At 49.2% G+C, this 19,547-nt stretch overlaps 2 protein-coding genes across 2 annotated transcripts; both read right to left on the reverse strand.

The window, feature by feature from the left end:
• Nucleotides 1-44: 44 nt before the first annotated feature.
• On the reverse strand, nucleotides 45-5,662 carry CSUI_003222 (isoprenylcysteine carboxyl methyltransferase family protein). Its single transcript, XM_068063420.1, has 3 exons — nucleotides 2,439-5,662; nucleotides 1,784-1,940; nucleotides 45-1,635 (listed from the first exon to the last, which is right to left on the reverse strand). Exons 1-3 carry the CDS (start codon nucleotides 5,431-5,433, stop codon nucleotides 1,566-1,568), a joined length of 3,222 nt encoding a protein of 1,073 aa, XP_067924602.1. The 5' UTR covers nucleotides 5,434-5,662; the 3' UTR covers nucleotides 45-1,565.
• Nucleotides 5,663-6,736: 1,074 nt separating this feature from the next.
• Nucleotides 6,737-18,479, reverse strand: CSUI_003223 (bromodomain-containing protein). The gene is made up of 6 exons (XM_068063421.1): nucleotides 16,140-18,479; nucleotides 14,366-14,869; nucleotides 12,858-13,241; nucleotides 12,205-12,430; nucleotides 11,143-11,273; nucleotides 6,737-9,994 (listed from the first exon to the last, which is right to left on the reverse strand). Exons 1-6 carry the CDS (start codon nucleotides 16,819-16,821, stop codon nucleotides 7,863-7,865), a joined length of 4,059 nt encoding a protein of 1,352 aa, XP_067924603.1. The 5' UTR covers nucleotides 16,822-18,479; the 3' UTR covers nucleotides 6,737-7,862.
• Between the last annotated feature and the right edge of the window lie 1,068 nt (nucleotides 18,480-19,547).

The raw sequence follows: 19,547 nt of genomic DNA on the forward strand, positions 1-19,547 counted from the left end.
CCTTGAAGTCAGGAAAAAGAACAGCGTCGCGACTGGGCCTGGCACTTCGACATTCCCAGCCAGTAGCTCCGCCCACTCTGAACGGGCGCCCGACCAGCGCTTTCCACTTCTCCACACGGTAAGGGAGGGACAGCAAACTGTGCGGCTGGCATCGTGGAAGGGGCATGTCCGGGAGATGGTACTTGAAGCAGACCTCATATTTATGGAGGGACGTACAGAGAAGAGCGTACTGCTCAAGGCGAACGACGAAAGTTCGATTACTCGGTTAGTGACCGGCCCAAGCCCCTTTCTCCTTAAGGACGCTGCTCCTAGAGTGCACGTCACGGTCGGCGTGGAAGCGCAAGCAGAACTGTGCCACGGACTAAACGCTCATCCCAAGGGTACCACGCCGCCGTCGAATCTGGGCTCACCAACAGCTCACACGCCCCTTTATCAAAAAGGTCAACGCTTGTCTTTTCTCCCAGCCTTAAAAAAAGCGTTAAAGGGCTTAGCTTGCCGCCACAACCCCACGGCGTATATAGGTACTACTTGGGACGGGCCAACATGGAAAACTCTGACATGTCACCTGGACTGGTGTTTGAGAGTCACTCAGATCGGTGCTAAGTACCACACCGCGGTCTCCACTGCTTCTGTGAAAGCGGAAGGTGTACTAGTTCCACCATTGAGTCTGTGGCCAGTCGAATGACCTGAAAACACGGCTCGCGTTTCAGACACGCCCGGGTCTCTTCTCTCGAAGCAGCGCATCTGTTCACTTCAATTCAAACGAAGAGGGAACCCTTCCATATGCTCGATGCACTGGTGTGGCCGGGCGTCTCGTGCTGTGTACTTGAAGAGCGGGAGATGTCACGCAGTTCCTGTCTGCAAGTGCAGATGGATGAACGCGTGCAGTTATCTGCATCACTCGGACTCCTGTCGTAACCGCTGCTCGATATCCGAGACAATGCTTTCCCGGACTGATATCAGCACACAAACGAACCTATCAGTGTGGCACGGCGCCAGGAGGCACTCATCTGGAAGATGCTTCCAGCGCATTCGGTACGGTGGTGCCTCATCTGAGGATCCCGAAAGGTGTGAACGTTCAGGACCGTTCACTAGAAGGATAGGACGGGCTCTATACAAGCACATCCTTCCACCCTGTGAACTATGCGATGCCCCAGAGCGCGTGCACATATGCATACACCTAAGCCGACAGCTGGTGCTCTACCCGACAAGCACTTCAAAAACCGAGATTTCGGGCCCGGCATATCCAGAATTTCGTCTGGACAGCGGTGAACACGTTCGAAAAGAGAAAAGGGCCAAGGGAGAAAATCTAGAAGCAGAGAGCTCCATCCTGACCGCCGAACCGAAAGGTGAAATATATGAAGGTTAAGCAGCCTGACTGTCTGCCGCTCAGAAAGAGACGAACACGTCAGATGTGATAACAAAATACAAATGTCAAAATTCTACTCATGTTCTCTCCCCGGTACCCTGACGATGCGAGGGCCAGAGTTTGTAGCCTGTTGTATTCCCTTCGGCTTCGCTTTGCGTGGGCCTTAAGCCGGCGCTCTCTAATCTCGCTCTTCTCTTCACACTAGGTGGTTCGCCCTCCGTTCATCCAGTTGCCAGCGCGTCACTGCGCGCTGCAGGAAAGGAATCCTGCAGATAGTCACGAAGCATTGCACAAGACGTGAACAGACCAATGGAAGGCTAACAAAAGAGAAAGGAACCAAGGAGGCTGTAGAGAGCCGTCGCTGTACATCCCCCTTGTAAGCTGCCTGCCGTCGTATCACACACACACACTTACCCCAGCCGTGGTGTATCCCTACGATACGCAGCATATTCTCGAGGAAACATCTGCTCGAGAAGCCGTTCCTCGTAGACAATCCTCTCGAGAAAGAACCGAAAGGAGAGGCCGGCAAAAAGAAGGACGCAGATGACATTCCCAAGCAGGAACTGAGAGCCTGTGAATACAAGTCACCGGACAGCAAGAAAATCTTTCGCAACAGAAACAGGAAGACACCTCTAACACCGTAAGGCATCTGCGCCATAGGAAGCTCGCGCGCGACTCATCCAAAAGACACAGTGAAGACACGTCTTTCCCAAGGAATTACAGAGTCACTAGCGTAGGGATTGCCTATACCTACCAATCTATTTATCTCAGCGGACGTATCATGAACCGACCTCCTGAAAGAAAACGATCCTTAACCTTTCGTTGCCACTTGACAGGGCGTCTTCTGTCTGTCTGCATATCCCTTCCCCTCACTTGTTCACTGCTCTCCTCTCTATCTCTTTCTCTCCTGAAACATCTTTTCAAGAGTAGCTGTACACTGCAACAATCCCGGAGTGAATTTACTCTCCAGCACCGTACAAACACTGTATGGAGTACCAGCGGCTTGAAAATGTCCAGGATGAAAGAAAGAACACTCTCGAGGAGAAGATGTTTCCTTGCTAGGTCTTACCTACAGCCCAGTAGAACCACCCAGTGTATGCAGGATGACGGAACACTCCATACACTCCATGAGTAATAAGATGATGAGAGGGAAGTTTCTTCTTGGCGATTTTATGAGTGAAATTCTCCCTAGCTGTAACGAAAGCAAGTAGACGTAAGAATAGACCTGAGGCTGCTAAGACCAAGCCGAGAAGGAATGAAAGCAAGAACACGAAAGGGACCACCAAAGATACCACTCCGTCCGCTTCGCTAGGAAACATTACATCATCGAAGTCATCGCGCAGACAAACCCCAGTGGCGCCGATCTTTCTTTCTCCCTCCTCCTTGTATGCAAAAACGGAAAAAGGGGCGAGAGAACAACACGTGAGAGGGCGAGGGGTGCAACCAATGGGATATGGACAAGATGAACAATGTGTCCTCTGGAATTCGGCTAAAGGATTAGAAATAAAAGAAGAAGAAGTAGAAAAGGAAGGCGTCGGAAGAAGCTGATTGTAAGAGGAAGCGTGAGAGGTAAGAATTCTATCGTGTCTTTTGAAGCCTGGATGACATGAGATCTCGCATAGGTCTTGCTCTTTGACAGACTTGGTGAGATTGTTGAGAAGTAGTCTCTCAGAGCTTGATCTCCTTTTCCCGTCAACTCCTCCTGCTCCTCGGTGCCCCTTCGTTGTTTCAAGAAAGCCTTCTGGTATCATCAGCGACAGCATCGTATACACACTACCCCCGATGAGATTCACAGAGCCATTATGAAGTAAAGATACAAGCAAGTTCTTCCAGGGAACGAGGCGTTGAGAAGATCCACAACAAGACGTAAGAAGAACAAGAGACGTCTCTTGAGTAAAATCGGGACCCACACTCGATCTAAAGAAGTGCGGAAAAAGCCGAGGTTTGGCTCGGAGCTCACAAACGGAGAGGAGAATCGCACATGCATAGACCGGTGTGTTGTTTAGTAAGAAACTATCGATGCTCAGCTGATCAGGATGAAAGTAAAAGACAAAGAGATATTCGGTTAGGTGATGTGTTGTGACTAAAAGAAGATAAAGTCCTTCTAATTGTAAGAGAAGAGGGCCACAACCAAAGAGGGACTGAGCCATGAAGAAAGAACAGGAGAAGCTTAGGAAGAACAAAGAGATAGATTCTATAAATCCAGGATATACCAAAGGATCTATCTCCACTGAAGATCTTCTACCCTTTCTAACAGCCGTGACTTTCAACTTCTCTTCTCCGTTTTTTCGAAACATAGAGATATATGACCTTTCCTTCGGCTTTAACCTTCCTTGTTTAGTCTCGGACTCCGAATCTCTTCTCTTCCTTTCCTGCTCTTCAACTGCTGAACCTTGTTTGTCTCCTTCTCTCCTCTGTTGTTCTCTTTTCCTTGATGCTTTGAGAGACAACCCCGGATATCGCGAAGGACGTAGAGAAGAGTAAAGAGAGGAAACACCCGGCTCAGCAGACTGCGATAAGAATGATGTGGATGGTGCATGACTTTCCTGTATAGACCGTTTCGGAAGTAGCGCAGAGACAATCATGAAGAGCCACGAAAGATTTGCTACAAGCTCAGGAAACGAAGATAAGGTAGGCAGGAAGAAAGAAGAGGGAGGAGTTAGAAAAAAAAAGTACGAAGGAGGGGAAGAAGAGGAAGTAGTCGGGGGAGTACACGGGAAAGAAGTGGACGAAGAATCGCGGTGCAAATCAGTATCATCACCACTCACATGTTCTGAGTATGACTCAGAACAAGATGGTACAGGAGGCCTTTCTATGACGCCCGCTGACTCTGCCTGACCATATTCATACACGTTTCTCTTTGCCCCATGGCAGTAAGACCACTTGTCTTCAAGGGCTGTCTCTCTTGGTTCTCGTCTACCGGCGACCTTCTCTCCGTGACCTTCCTGATGTTGTTTCACTCCCCCCTTAAGATCTGTGCAACCCTCTGAAGGCCTTCCATCCTGAGTACAGCTTTTGTCTCCTGTACGATGACCTCGCCCGCTGTCGTCTGATCGCATATCGTGCTGCTCTGCTGTATGTAACTCCCTGTCCTCTTCTTGGCTGTGAGACCCCCGGTACAAAGGAAGAGAGAGAGAGAGCGGATACAGCAGCTGAAAAGCGGCTATCAGCTGACGCTTCCATAAGAGAGGTGAGCCATGTAGAGGGAATACTAAGGAATACGGAGATGAAGAGGAAGCCATGTGAAACGAGGGACAGAAAGAGACTGTGTGAGTACCAGGAGAAGAAAGAGGTTCGGCATCTGTTACCAGACCACAAACAAGACCGAGCAAGGCGCCGCAAGCTAATAAAACTAAGCGTGCACAGCGTCCACCCCCACACGGTGAAGTTGACGGCGGCGACGTTCGAGGCAACGGGGAGCGAGAAACAGACCGTGAAGAATGAGAGGAAACCGATGAAGAGGAAGTTGTGTCGGAACGGTTTGACAACAGGCACGAGTCACTCTCGCATGATTCCAAGCATCGTAACAAGTGTGGAGAAGGACATGAAGAAGAGATCACCTTAGAAGAGGACGAAGCACGCCTCAGCTTCAATCCTCTACTCCTCTTGTCGCCTACTATGTCTCTCGAACAAGTGAACGTAAGGAAAGGTCCGGATGTCCCTTCAGATGAAGGCTCTTGTGAAGCGCTGTTGCGACCAGGACGGTCCCGGAGAAGAGAACAACAATCAGGACGCGAACGAGATAACCGTGGGGTGGAAGACGGAGGTGTGGACGGTGCCCTAAGCAACGACGTATACTGAGTCTCAAGGTCAGAACGTTGTGCAGCCGGATGCACCACTGAACGGCCACGGAAAGCAACTGGGAGAGAAGAATTACGCGAAGAAAAACGAGGCGAAGAAACCGACTCATGGTTGTCCTCTGAAGAGGTTCTTCCTGGGTCGAGAGACGATAAGCACCCGCTGCCATCAGGAGATGTAGCCGTACAGCGGTATGAATGACTGCGGGAGGTAAATGTCGGAAGTTCCATTTTTCTGCGTCTGACGTCCCGCGCGTCAGCAGACATTCGCGAAGAAGTGAGGCAGATATTTGGACTGAATGCAGACAAACGTACAGGCGCCACTAGACTCCGCGACCTCAATGCTGGAGACCCTTGCAACCACAGCGGCTAACCGGCGAGACACTTTCATCTCGCTGAACCGGTGTTGGCCAGCACCAACAAGCTCAAGATTCCTTCGAACCGACAGGCGAAGCAACGCACATCCAGACCTTCTGCAGTTTTTCTCGGTTCTTTCTGTCTTATAGTAGGCATCCGGGAGTAGTCAACCAGGACACATCCAAACTTCCTGTTGGCCAGATCGACCACCGCATGCAGAGTCAAAACTTCAGTGCGGTCAGACAAATTTGGCTTTTCGACTCTGTGACGCTCAGTGGAGCTGGCGCGCCATAACAGTCCCGCTTTGGTCTCCTAGAGCTTTATGCGCCGTGTCCCCAGCGAGACTGCCTTTCCTAGTGCAAGGAATAGCGGCCACGCAGTGTATGAAATCAATTTGACGGGGGAAATGTGAATCATATGCTGTGGCCTCGAAATGTGTCTTGCCCGTGTAATATCAGCAGTAACCCAAAGCCGACAGAGCCCGCTAGTGATATAAATGCTTTCTGCTGAGTCATCAAACCAAGAAAGAGGCAACTACGACCACACCAGTTGTATGTTGTACAGGTTCAACTATGACCACACCAGCAAGCCGTGTGTGTTGTACACACTGCAGCCCCGGGGGTGGTACCCGCCAGCCTACCAAGGGACGCAGTAGAAAACTGCATGACTACCCACAGAGTGCAAATTTCTCCGAAGAACGTATAAGGCCGGCTGCAAAGGCTTCATCACGGCAGTAAGTCAGTTTTGAGATCCCTGGCATGCCTGATGCGTGCCCACTGTACGGATCAGAACACCCGCAGTCAGAGCGAGGAAGTTGCTCTTCGCGTCCTATGGTTTCAGAAGCATCTTTTCAGCAGCTTTTCCACTCGCAAGTTTGACCATGCGAATCATGGTCGATTGAGAACTGCTAGCGCCGTCCCTCACGTAGATCTTTTGTCAAGAGACAGTTCTGTGTGGCCATAACTCTCAATGCATCCGACCTCGCTTCAAGTGCCTCTAACCACTTAGGCGCCATTTCTGTTGTGATTTTGGTTCAGAATCGCTAGCGAGTGGGGACCACGTGAATGGCCCTGCATAGTGTTGTCCGGAGACACACCGGGTCATTAATGTCAGCACCGCCCACTGCTGCTGGATCCCGTAATCTACTACTGTGAGACGGCAAATGTTGCTGTCGTACCAGTGTGGTGATTCCGACTCAGCTCAGTTGAAAGCACCTGTGAACCAGAACGGATTACAGTCGTTAGTCACCCGTTCCAAATCCAATAACATGTCCACGGACCTATTCCTGTTGACACACAGACGAGCTAATGACCAGGCACATCCGTCAGTGGTGTCTTTGTGAGCTTCTCAGATAGCCACACCTCAAACAGAGACTTAAAACTTAGTTGTTTCAAACTAACAACAAAAAAAACCGATTACTGCTGGTGGTGTCGCCAGAAAGTTTAAAGAAGACTGAGGGGTTGGCACAAAGGAAGCCTTCGCCTTATGCCACTGATGTGAAAATCCTCCACTTCGCAGTCACTCCTGTTTGGTCTGATCCGCAGTAGTCTTCCTATCTGAGACGATTCAGTACGGACCAAGAAGTCATGATCACGGACATGTCTCACCCTGACTTAATTTCCAGACCCTCGCGTCAGACAAAGAATCCCTATAACTGTCCTGTACTGAAAAAATGCCGCAATCCGCTAACAAACAAATTGCTTCGAAGAGGCACAGTTCAACAAAGAGACTAGAAAAATTGGTTGATATGTTGGCGCATCCTGATCGCGTCCCAAACCTGATGCGCAAAGAACATAAAAAGCTTTTCAACCTGTGTTCTGCGGAACTTCTGCGGTCCCCTGAGCATGCACTCCTTCTCCAGGGCTTTCTCCCTGCGGAAGCGACGACTGACCGGCTTCAGAAACAGTCAGCACCTCCGCCGGCTGATTTTGCGCGTTATGGGTTGACGGATTTAGCCCACTAGACGGAGCGTCAGGAGGCCGCCGCGCTCCGGGTGACGCCTGCTGAGTTGGATGAGGTGCGAGTATCTTCGCGGCAGGATATTGAACTCCTGCAGCTTGGAAAACGGCTGGATTGTTTCCTGATTGAAGTTTCTGTCGGGCCGTTTGTAAACCAGGTTGCATGCTGTGAGGAGCTGCCTGTATCACCTGCGGCGGCTGAGAGCGTGGTTGTTGTGTCGCATGACCCGGCAAAGACTGCCCCCGATGTTCCGAGGAACCGGGTTGCTGAGTTGGGCTCGAGGATGAATCCTGAGACACCTCCAACGACCCTATCTGCTTGTCTGCTTTTGGTATTCCACTCTGTCCAACCTGCTGCGCTGCGTAAGCATAGGGTGGCTGTTAAAAGTTTCGGGAAGCTTGCGGTGTACCCGTCGTCCTCGGAGCCCCCTGTCCATGAAGGCCGGAAGCTACAGGTTGAACTGGCATCGTCTGAGGCTGACTTGATGCTGCGGGCTGTACCTGTGTCGACTGAGACTGAGTTAATGAGACACGCGCGGCCGACTGCGCTTGTGCCGGATGTGAGTGTGCTGAGACACTGTCCAGCGTTGGCGATTGGACCTGTGCTCTGGATAAAAGCGAATTCTGTGACGCCAGTGGAACCTGCTGCTGCTGGGTCACACCAGTTGCCGGAGATGGCTGCTGACGACTAGGCGTCTGCTGGCCAGATTGCGAGAGAGGAGACTGCTGCTGAAAGTGCCCGCTCTGCTGCGCTGCTTGCATCTTTATTGACTGTAATTGTCTCTGGACAGCTTGCTGTGTTGCCTGGAGTTTCGTGACCTCAAGTTGCTTCTGAGCGGCTTGCTGAGCCGCTTGAAGGTGTGCTGCCTGGAGGTGCGCCTGAGCAGCTATCTGCGCCGCCGCTTGGACGTGCTGTTGTTGTTGGTGCTGTTGTTGCTGTGTGGGACCCCCCGTCGTCTGGGGGACCCTATTGTTATCTACCCCGCTTCTCTTTGAGGGTGCAGCTGTCCAAGACGCTAACAGTCCTGTTGCATTCTGCTGTGCCATCCCTACTACGCTCCCCTCTGTTTGTCCTCGCCTTTCTCCTGGTTGTGCTGCCCTTCCCCCTCCCTGTGATAAGGTGCCGCCGCCGCCTTCTGCTTGTTTCTGACAGATCTGCAAAGCAGCAGAGACAACTTGTTGCTGTCTAGATATCTGAGCGGCTTGTGTCTTCAGAAGTCCCGCAACGCCACTTGCAGTCTGTAACGCTTGAAGTCGCTGCTGAGTCTGAGCTGCCAGGAGCTGTGTTTGGTGCTGCTGCAAGGGACTCATATTTGTCCCCGTGGAAGTCCTTGGTTGCTTTGCGGGGTCCGTCAGCCCAGGTACATTTGCAGATATCTGCTGTCCGAATGCCTGTGACGACAATGACGCGGTCTGCCCCACATTGGCTTGAGTCTGAGGTAAAAGAATCTGCAAAGTTTCTGCGAAAGCTCTCTTTCGTTGTTGTAATTGCAGAAGCTGTTGTTGCTGTGGTTGTAACAGCTGGGCTATTAGTCCATCGAAGTGTTTTCGAACCGTTGTCTGCAAGACGTCCTCCCGCGGCATATTCTTTTTCTTCTCTTGCTCATCATCTCCGCGTCCTACTGAACTATCTCCTTGGTTCAAATCTCTCATCTCATCCGCCCCATCCGATGCTGACTTCCTCTCATTTAGGCTGCCTCCACCGCTCATCGGTGGCTGAAACCCCCCACCCATACCTCCTGCGATTCCTGATACAGGAAAGTCTCCCTGTCCTAATCTCTCACCACTTGCCTGCTGTGAGCCAACAGAACTTTCAACTGAGACGATGCCTCCTCCTCCTCCTCCTGAAGCCATAGAAACACTTGCGCCGGCTGAGCCGGTCGCCCCCAGCGACCCACCTACCCCAGGTTGGCTTTCACGGGGTCCCCCGGTCATCATCCCTGTGAGAGGCAACATTCGATTTGGGGACCCCAGTCGATCATGGCTCCCTGTTGTGGTTGCTGCGTTGTTCTGTGGGAGAGGATTAGGTCCCGACATTGAGCTAGTATTTGAAGATGGTGGACATCTCGCTAAAGGACTGCTGCTAGGAGATGGAGGTGAAGAGGAAGAAATCCCCCCCGAACCACCCTGCTGACCAGCAAACACAAGAGATGAAGGAGCAGGGGGGCGAAGCCACGGAGGAAGTAGAGGTGCACCAGATGCAACAGCTGCTTCTAAGAGAGGAGGTAAAGTAGGCTTGGAATACTGCTGAGGATTACGAAGATGGAGATATTTTTGAACTAATCCTTGAAGTGAAGACAAATCAAGTGAGGAAGGTGTACTCTTCTTCTTGTAAACAGATGCCTCAGATTTCGGTTTCTCTCCTACTGCCGAAGCGGAAGAGACACATGACGCCGGGGGATTCGTCGCAAGGGTTGATGCAGCCTGTACGTGTCCATCGCCTACACCTAGGAGATAGTTATGATCGACAGAGAGCTTCGAGTTATAGTCCGGAAAATCCGCTGTATCGACACCTGGAGACAGAAGTCATTCATCAAACCCACAGATTCTATGCTTCAAGAAGAAACAAGAAGGACATCTAAAGGTGGAACGTCGGCAGGAAAAACCCTCAGGCACATTCAGGCAAACTCTTTCTACAGACCTATCTTCATTTCCGCTTCCCTGAAGAGAGACTTCACTACAAGAAAACCATCCGATCCACTCTACCCGTCTCTGTTCTAACCTCCCCTCTAGACCCGAGGGATGTACCTATCTCCCCTATACAACGAGCACCCCCGTAGCCGCGTCAGCTAGATGTACAGTTATATGTATATATCTGAGCTTGCCGAGAAACCTTACATGTACCTCCTCTATAGATAAGAAAAGAGAAAGAAAGACACGAAGGTACACAAGATTAGACATGACAGCGACGTCAAGATCAAGGAGATGAAATCGTGAGCTGTGTAGCTGTGGAAGTCAACAGCAAACCAAGGGAAGGAGGGGGAGAAAAAGAAGGAAAGAGAAGAAGAAGAAGAAGGAGAAAAGTAGTCGAACGTTCGGCGTCGGAAATCTCGTGAGGAGACCACGGGTTCAAACACGAAAGTCTACACGGTTTTACTAGGCTACATAGAGCCTAGCCCTATGGTGCGACTAGACTGGATATGAGATCTAGAGAAGGCTCTTCTTCATTTCCTTCTCTTCTGGATGTTGGAGGTGGTAATACAGGTGGAGTGATGTATGGGTACAGTGCAAATGAAGAGTATGGCGTTACACAGAAACTCCTTCAGACCCCAAGGTGTAAGTGTGAACACGAAGGTTAAGATAACAAAAAAGATATAGATGACGCACTACCTCTTTCCTTCGTCAAACTCATCAATCCCCGTCGAAAAGGAAGAGTCTTCGCTTGACTGTGTAGCTGAAAGTTCAACATATAACACCCGGTATACATACACCCGAGATCGGGTTACCCCCCCCTTCCCTTCAATAAACAAGAAAAGATAGAATCCTCAAAATACATGGGGTTAGATGACAGATCCGCTGTTAACAGGAAAGACTTCTGTAAACACCGACCTTTGCATGAATAGAAATAGGTATAGATATCGAGCAAAGAAACAGAAAACAGATACCCTTAGAACATACCATCTTCTGTTCAGGTGCCTCTCTTTTTCAAGAATCAACTTACCGAAGATGCGAAGATCATTCAGTGGAGCTCTTAAGGCATCTTGTTGTGTGAATTTCTCTAACTCCCTCTTAATTTCAGGATAAACAGAGTTGAGAAGGTTTAATGTCTTCTCTCCTAAAAACGTCCGAATGCTGCAAAAGACAACCCACACATCAGTAGAACACCTCCGACTACCGATACGTGTCTACGAGGGAGATTCCCCTATGTACAAAGATACAAGGACGTTAGTGTATCCCCCTTACAGAGCATGACAGCTTGCAAGCGTACATACACTAGAATAGAGTGCGATCCAATGATGTACTTGCTCGGAAGAAACGATACATTGTCTCGGATGCAAAGCGATGCCAAGGCTACAGATGTACAACGTGATTCCGAGGAATACAAGGAGAGAGAAAGAGAAAGAGCGAGGCATGCAAATAAACAAGAAGAAAAAGCTTTCTTGGGAACTCCGCTGTTGATTTAGAGGCCTTATGATCCGAAGAAAAAGGAGAATTCTATTCCCTTCATACTGTAGAAAAAAGCGGGGCGGGGACAGTTGAAGAGATTCCTGGCACTTCGACTCGACGGACGAGTCAGTAGGAAAGGACCTGCGCCAGAAGAAGAAGCGGTCGAGGAATTGCGATGTCTATTTCATCAAGTGAAGAAAAGAAAGGCTCTGAGCCGGGGGGTGTCGAAAAGACAGTGAAGAAGACGAAGAAGAAAGAAAACGGACATGTGAGCCGGGTGCTCAGCAGCAGATGCTCATTGAAGGGACAGGAAAGAACAACCCGTAATTGCATGCGCTTATAGACCACTGGAGAAGAGTTTTAAAGCTTCACACACATTACACATACCCCTAAGTACCTATCTGTCTCTATACAAATGGAGATACGTATATCAGAGAGACAGATAGATAGATAAGGATGGAAAAGTAAAGAATGACAGAGAATGTAGTTTTAGATATAACTAGACAGGTGTATATGTATGCGTATGGACGCAGTGCATATCTCCACTGTCTTTCATGCGGTATTCCGCCTTCAATATCCTAATAGTATGATGTAAAGTTGCCTATCATTCAGTTACCTTCGATGATAGGTCATCTGATGCCGTGAGAATCGTGAGGCCGGCACTGATTGAGGGGGAGAAGAAGCATCTGTCTTTGAAGTACTAGAGCCCCCATGCTCTGACGAATGTGTATACTGAGAGTTAGAATAGATCGCATACTCTACTGGTCCTAACACCTGCGCCCACGCGGGAGAGATAGGAGAAGGAAGATCAGGTATCGCAAGGGATGCCCAGTAGAAAGGATCTGCCAAAGAAATAAAGAAAGCAACGAAGACACTTCTCTCTCCTTGTTCTCTTGATGGGTATGGTGAAGAGAAAACAGGATGAAAGTTCATAAGGAAGGAAAAAGAAAGCTTCCAGAAAGAGTCTCTCTATCTACCCAGGTAATCTGTCTATCTTCGAAACGCGCAACCCAAGGAAGAAGAAGAAAAGAACAACATAAAGAAAGAAAGAAAGACACATGAGGGAGCAGCGCACACAAGAAATCTGGATGAGAGGGGACGTACACAACACCCTGGTAGATCGGGCTGCCTCTGTGAAAGAGTGTAGAAGACACATGAAGGAAGAAAGATCTCTAAAAAGAAGGAAATGGCGGGAAGGCAAATCCTCTGAAATGATCAGATATCGATTTGAATTCTCTACAGTGTCTTCTCTCTACTTCTTTTTCTCACCTCTTCTTTGACCCTCGAACCCTGTAAGAGATTTCATTACATCTCCCTTTCCTCGCGTCTTGTCCCCCCCTGCCCCTGCAGCACCGTGACCAGTAAGAGTACTGGCAGCTGGCTCTTGCTTTCCCCCCTTCTTCGTTTCAGAAGTTTCTTTCTTTATAGACGAACTAATTCGTGGCTCTCCTTTCTCTTTCTCTGCCTCTGGGAGAAATGCTTCTCCATGCTTCAGTCTATACAACTTCTCAGCAGCCTCCGGGTCTCTATTCATCCGAAGAAGAAGATAAAGTTCTTCGCTTGTGGTTCCTGAGGCACCCCGAGGGCGGTGTAATAGCGAGAAACTACTTGGGTCACCCTGACCTAGATTTCCGTCCTGACTGCATGCGAAATCTAAGAGAACAAGAGAAGATTCCATACAAGCAAAGCACAGACACACAGATAATAGATACAAAAAGGGAGACAGAGAGCTGGTGGAGACAAAGAAGAGAAGAGCGCAGGGAGTTCATGAGACATGATGATACTGAGAGAGTAATAGAAGCAGAAGTCCAGAAAATGAAAGAGAAGTAGAAGCGGCAACACAAGCTTAGGTTACGGGGCAAGAAGGACTGAAATCACAAGAGAATCAGAGGGGAAAAAGAAGAAAAGCGTACACAGAAAGAAGCGACAAGAGAAGCTGAATGAACAAGAGGAAGAAAGAAACAAGAAACCTGGAAGATCCCCGTCTGTTACAAAGAAGACATTAGAGAAGTTGGGCGATCTTCTCATCACTCCTACCTCCGAAGAAGAGTCGCACCATCAGCACAAGTGCTATCACATCGCTAGTTCGGTCTCTTCTCTGACGGCTAGTCTAACTACATATGGCTAGTTGTCTACCACCAAGACAGACAAACAGACCGAAATCCCTCGTCCCACTCCCGGAGTTCAGCTGACCAGCGTTTGAATGCCCTCCATCAAGAACCGCGACTGCTATTCTACTCTTCTATGATATGATGAGCTCCGCCAAACAAAGGGAGGATCTCGAGAACTGCCACAACGCGAGGAAAGAAAGACCATTACACTGAAGGTCCTAACGAAAATAATTGAGTGAGGGAGTTCCTTGCGAGACATGACAGATTCATTCATTCATTCATGCAGGAAACTTTTCAACGCTACCTCAGAGAATTTCTGCAAGACCAGCTCGTAGGTATGTATGTGTAGATACTGCACCACGTAATCGAGCCCTTATCCTCCTTGTATACAAACAGGTATCACATCACCCCATGTACATCTTCTCCTCTTTCTACTCCTTGTGTGCGAGAAGAAAGATATGCATGACACCTCTCAACGAAGAAGATCCAAACACAACCGCTTAGAAGACATCGAAGGTTGCTAGAAGACGACGAAGAAGATCACCACTCATCTTGATTGACACATAGAAATCAAACTGAGATGGAATTTGTATCATCATCGCAAGAGTTCAGAAAAAGAGAAACTTACGATAGAAAGAATCTTTCCTCTTGTTCTCTCCTTCTCACCTTCTGATACGCCACCCGTGACATGGCTACCGCTCCCTTGATCTGTCGTCGTCTTCCCACTCATCAAACCACTACCTCCTCCTGGTGTATGTACCCCACCGCCTAAACCTCCGCCCGAAATGCCACCAGAAGGACTTCCGCTACTCCCTCCCGTTCCTATCGTATGAAGTCCACCTCTTTCTCCGGTCCCTGGGCCTTTTCTTAAGAGAGAAGACTGGCCTGAGATCGAAGATAAACTTCCATTCAATATATTGCCATAGGCCCCTGATCCTGTCCCTCCACCGGCAACACATGTCGAAGACGTACTTCTCTCTGCGGCTGCTTTCGCTTCATCATCCGCATCTTGAGCTGCAGCCGTAGCAAACTTCACCTTCACTCTTTCGCGTAACTTATGCCAGCAGGTCTCCACAAGAGACGCGACGCGACAGTACGGAGTATCGGGTTGATTGTAGAGACGGCAGTTACTTATGATTAAAGCGATATCTGCATCGAAAGCATCTAAACCTGTAAGAAAGAGAGAGACACCAAAGATGACGATAGAAGAAGGACATTCCCTAGGCATCATGAACTCTATGTTTCCGACGAGTTGGCATGAGATATCAATACATATCAACACCTCACAATGTACCATATCAGCATACACAGATCTCCGTCTGACTCTGTATAGAAAGAAAGCATCTGACTGCCCTCAGAGCTCTTCTATCAGGGAGATCTTCTCCTTGCTGGTCAAACAGCCATACCCGACCCGACAGGAGGATAGAGAAAAGTGTAGAAATCTTCGCAAAGAAAAAAGAAGATGCAATTGAGGCATCATACCATGACACTAGCAGAGAGGCCGAAGACAAAGAAGTTCGAAAAAGCAGGTGTCCGAAGAAACACAATACACATCGGCATACTCATCATAGAGACGTATCTACACATTTTTACCTACTCCACATCCACATATTTATTACATAGGGAGACGTAGACACCATAATATACCTATTCTACATGTACATGAAACACACCTACATAGGCGTAATATATACATACATATTGCAAAATGGCTCCAGCGAAAACAACAGATGCCAAGCACAAAAGACGAGAACCAGGAAGAGAAGACGAGGGAGACGGGAGCTCAGTAGATCACCACCCTTTCCAGCAAAAAGTCTACGTATGTTAGGAGTAAGCAAGAACCAAGATCTTCCCTCTCTCTTCTTTCACCTCTCCATACTCTCTCTCTCTCTCTCCAGAGGAGAAAACCAACAAGGAGAATATTACATTGGAGAAAAAGACAGAAAGGCGAGAGACAGGGCACATCCGTCGGGGGAGATGCATGCACATGTAGTTAGATGGTCTTTGAATGGCTACATACAGATTCCAAGCATACATTTACATCGAGACACTTGAGAGAGATAAGATTGTGAGTGAATAGAAGAAGTGTTTCATTCTTTCTTTTCTGTAAGTCTTTTTCCTTTCTACTCCCGTGCAACAGGAAGGAGGTCCTTCTTTCGATACATACAACCTATATGGTAGGAAACAGCATCATCATTATTACCATGTCTGCATGCAGCAGGGTGGTATGCATAGACAAGAGATCTAGGTCCACGCACTGCGAGAGAAAGACCTTCATTCATTGCAACATGCGTCTTAGGCTATCTACCCTTCGAAGACCGGAGGACAAGAAGAGAAAGATACCAAGAAGACCCTTGCGAGAGAGAAAGAGACAAGAAAAGAGATGGAGAAAGATGACAAGAGGGAGGAAGAGGAGAAGATATATATCTTCATGACTTACTTGTATAGACGCGATCTCTGATCTTCTGTTTCATTTTTTCGAAGTACATAGGTTCCTTAATAACCACGTAATAGTCAGGAACAAGATTCTTGTCTACAGCAGCAGCGAAGATGAGCTTTTTATCTTTCTTTTGTAAACGATTGAGAGCATCTGTTAACACTTGGCCGACTCGATAAGGTGTAGTTACACCACCTGGGCCTGAGGTCCCACTGCCATCTCGATACAATCCTTGTTGGTGTGATCGATCCCCGAGAGCACTGGGAGAATGACCTTTCTGTAAGAGAGCTGCAGCTGCTGCAGCTCTAGTCGATCGCGTCGCAGGAGGAGGAGCATGAAGAGATAAGAATCGGCGTGTTCTCCCACTTGTCGTCGCCATTGCCGGGCCGCTATTCGCACTATTGCCAGCTGTTGTTGTTGTCGTCGTCGTTGCGTTCCCCATCGTAGGGAGAAACGGACTTAGTCGTTTATTCTTCTTCATTCCAAACGTCCCTGCAGCACGGGCGGCAGCTGCCGCAGATCGCGCTGCAGCTGTACGGCTCCTTGCATTGCTTAGGCGAAAAGAAGCGACGCTGCCTTGAGGTGCCCCTCCCCCTGTTGAGGTTGATGGAGCTGGTGGCGAGAAAGAGAAATCTGCTGAGCTACCAGGAGGGGGAAAGAGAGGAATACTAGGTCTTACACTCATGGTGTCGATCTCGGGTAGAAGGAGGAAAGCATCAAGTCCATTCTTAAACAGAAAAGAAGACACAAAGGAATGGGGGTAGAAGAGGTCGTATGAGGAACAGAGAATAAGAGGAAAAAGACGAATATGAAGGCAAAGAAGAAAACATGAAAACTTCTTGAAATCTTTCCATGATCAACAGTCGAAAGTAACGGTGACACAGATAGAAAAGTAAAATGGGGAGACGGCTGGCATTTCGAGCCGAGTCGAAGATCGAACTCACGGAGAGTGAACAAGTCAAAGGAAGAAGAGGAGAAGAGAAAGAAAGTGAACTAGACAAGGAGACCACGTGATGAGGTTGGACAGGGAGAAACGTTGAAGGGTGAAAAAGATATCAGGGGAGGTAACCAACAAGAGTAAAGAAGAGTTAGGAGAAAGGCACCTTTTGAAATTGAAGAACTCCTACGTTGTTAGAATCCAGAGAGCGGGTCTGTGGCAAGGTGCATCTTTGAATAGAAGAGAGAGTCTAGAAGGCCTGCCTGCTTGTCTCCAAGGAGAAAAAACAGACTCGTCCAAGAAGCAAGAAAGAAAGAAAGAGGCACCTTTTCCCTTAAGGCTATCGAGAGAGGAAGGCAGCGGGGTATGTTCTATCTAGTCCTTCCTGGTGAGAGGCGAACAGAGCGGCTGAGAACCGGCGCGGCTCTCACCGCGTCGTAAAAAATAAAGAGACTGTTCACCTGGAGTTCCTTGAACAGGTGCCGTGATGAGGATGGAGAAAGAAAAAGAAGAGAGAAAAAGCTAGAGTAAAGAAGGGGTCGAGGAGGAAGTACCCCGCTCGAGACAGGTGATGTATGATGGCTTTCCTTCGGCCCCAGAAGGAGGCAGACCAGTCGGGGGAACTCGTTTCCCTTCTGTACATCACAGCTCTTCAGGACGCGCTCTTACTACCTTTTGTCGAGAAGAGAACGGTAACCTGAAGAAGAAGCTTCAGTGGCTGCGATGATTCTCGTAAAAGAATCTGGACGTTCCCTTGAGGCCAAAGTACACGAGACACGTCGTGGCTCGTCGGGCAGAGACCGAGGGAGACAGAGAAACAATGAAAGCAAGCTAATACAGTCAGTGCGTGAGACGAAAGACTTCAGTCGGGAATATCTAACTCCCGTAAAAGCACGGCTTTGGGAGCAGACGGTGCGTCGCCCGCAGTACGTAGAGAAGCAGTTGGGATGAAAACCGGAGGGTGACGAGATATCAGCCGACAGCAACCAGAAATGGTAACGAGGAAAAGAAAAGACAAAGAGAGACAAAGTAAAGAGAGCTGATGGAATAGGACGCGCGATGTTGAAACAGAAACGGAGCTGGAAGAAAAATCTCATGGTTACAACTCAAGTCGCCAGCGGGAAGCGGATGAAACTAGAGACCGAATTACTTCCTAAAGTGACTCCGAAAACACTGCGTACACTGAGCTTCCGACATTAACCACGGGAACCTCTTTGGTGAGGTTCTTGGGAAAAAAGGGGTACCTCGGACACACGACGAAACATGAACGCGTGTATAGGAAAGGTAAGCTACAACCAAAAAACAAGAGCCGTCATGGACACGGTCCACGAACAAGCAGTCGCAGAATCTCCGCTGCAGACGACCAGTACGGCAGAACAGAAGGAAAGAAGACGCACAAAAAGGACGTAAACGGTTATGGCATGCATTGAATGCAGGGAGCTTCTGCATGCAAAAACTGGCACCAGCAAATTCTCCGCTGTGTCGATGTGACGGAGATCCGCATTTTTGTGTTGCATGCATTATCAAGCAGAAGAGTCGTGAGGGGCTTTCTTCGTTAAACTCCTGCCTACAGCTTCGTGGACCGTAGCCTACAGCTCTTCCATTCTTACATTCAGACGCGCTTCCGCCGATAAGATACCTCTGATGCAGGCGCGGCCTCCGGAGTGGCGTCGTTTGGCAACATACGCAAGTCCGCTCGCCGGTCATCTGGTAGTTTGCTACGAGCAGAGCATAGTACTGCACTCTGAGACAGTAGCCCACTGCAGAATCAGAGACTATCACTCGGGTAGATCCGAATAGGGTACAAGCCTGCACAGCCAGGGAGCAAGGTTATACTGTCTGGTGCTGGTTGAAGTCCTGCCAGCAGCTACACGCCAAAGTGGGGGGCGAGCTCCGCAACTTTCCGGCCCGTTGGAGTTCGATGGATGGTCACTCACATCCAGCACAGCCGAAGGTGAAAATGGACGCCCCCTCTGCAAGCGGCACTAGTAGTGGCAGGTGAGCCCGGAGACCAGTGAACCTTAGCTGCTTCGGATCCTGGCTCCGGGGTGTTATGTTGTCAAGACTGGGGTAAGGCGACTGAACCGGACGTCAGACGGGGTACGTTAATCGATGAAGATACCTGCACTGTTTGGATTGACTCAGCCCTCACACAGTTCTGAGATAGCTCCAGACCGTGTTGCGCACGCTTCACTTACGTGAAGAGCCGGACGCTTCCACACAGGGCACCATTCAGTCTTCGCCAAACTGAGTGCGTTTCGGTTTTTCGGGCTATCTTCACTAAGCGGGGCAAAAAGCGTGGGCATGTCACATAGTTGGTCCTTGACGCGTTCTCCGGACCAAGAATCGAACGCTAGACCAGCACAGGAAGGCACGTGACTTGAGCTCTGGGGGGGAGCTTCACCGTGAAGAAACCATGGCTATTGCTGACCACAACGTGGCGCGACCCTTGATGCGTTCTTGGAGTGTTTCGT

Source organism: Cystoisospora suis (assembly GCF_002600585.1).
Source record: "Cystoisospora suis strain Wien I chromosome Unknown contig_1411, whole genome shotgun sequence".
NCBI classification, from domain to species: domain Eukaryota; phylum Apicomplexa; class Conoidasida; order Eucoccidiorida; family Sarcocystidae; genus Cystoisospora; species Cystoisospora suis.

Excerpts from the sequence above, each read along its gene's own strand:
- CSUI_003222 (XM_068063420.1), bottom strand. The coding sequence starts at position 5,433 with ATGTCTGCTGACGCGCGGGACGTCAGACGCAGAAAAATGGAACTTCCG. Across the intron at positions 1,941-2,438 it reads GTGGTTCTACTGGGCTGTAG|GCTCTCAGTTCCTGCTTGGG; the intron begins GTAAGACCTAGC and ends TTGTATTCACAG. Across the intron at positions 1,636-1,783 it reads AGGGATACACCACGGCTGGG|GATTCCTTTCCTGCAGCGCG; the intron begins GTAAGTGTGTGT and ends GACTATCTGCAG.
- CSUI_003223 (XM_068063421.1), bottom strand. The coding sequence starts at position 16,821 with ATGAGTGTAAGACCTAGTATTCCTCTCTTTCCCCCTCCTGGTAGCTCA. Across the intron at positions 14,870-16,139 it reads CAGAGATCGCGTCTATACAA|GTTTAGATGCTTTCGATGCA; the intron begins GTAAGTCATGAA and ends TCTTTCTTACAG. Across the intron at positions 11,274-12,204 it reads CAGATGACCTATCATCGAAG|CATTCGGACGTTTTTAGGAG; the intron begins GTAACTGAATGA and ends TGTCTTTTGCAG.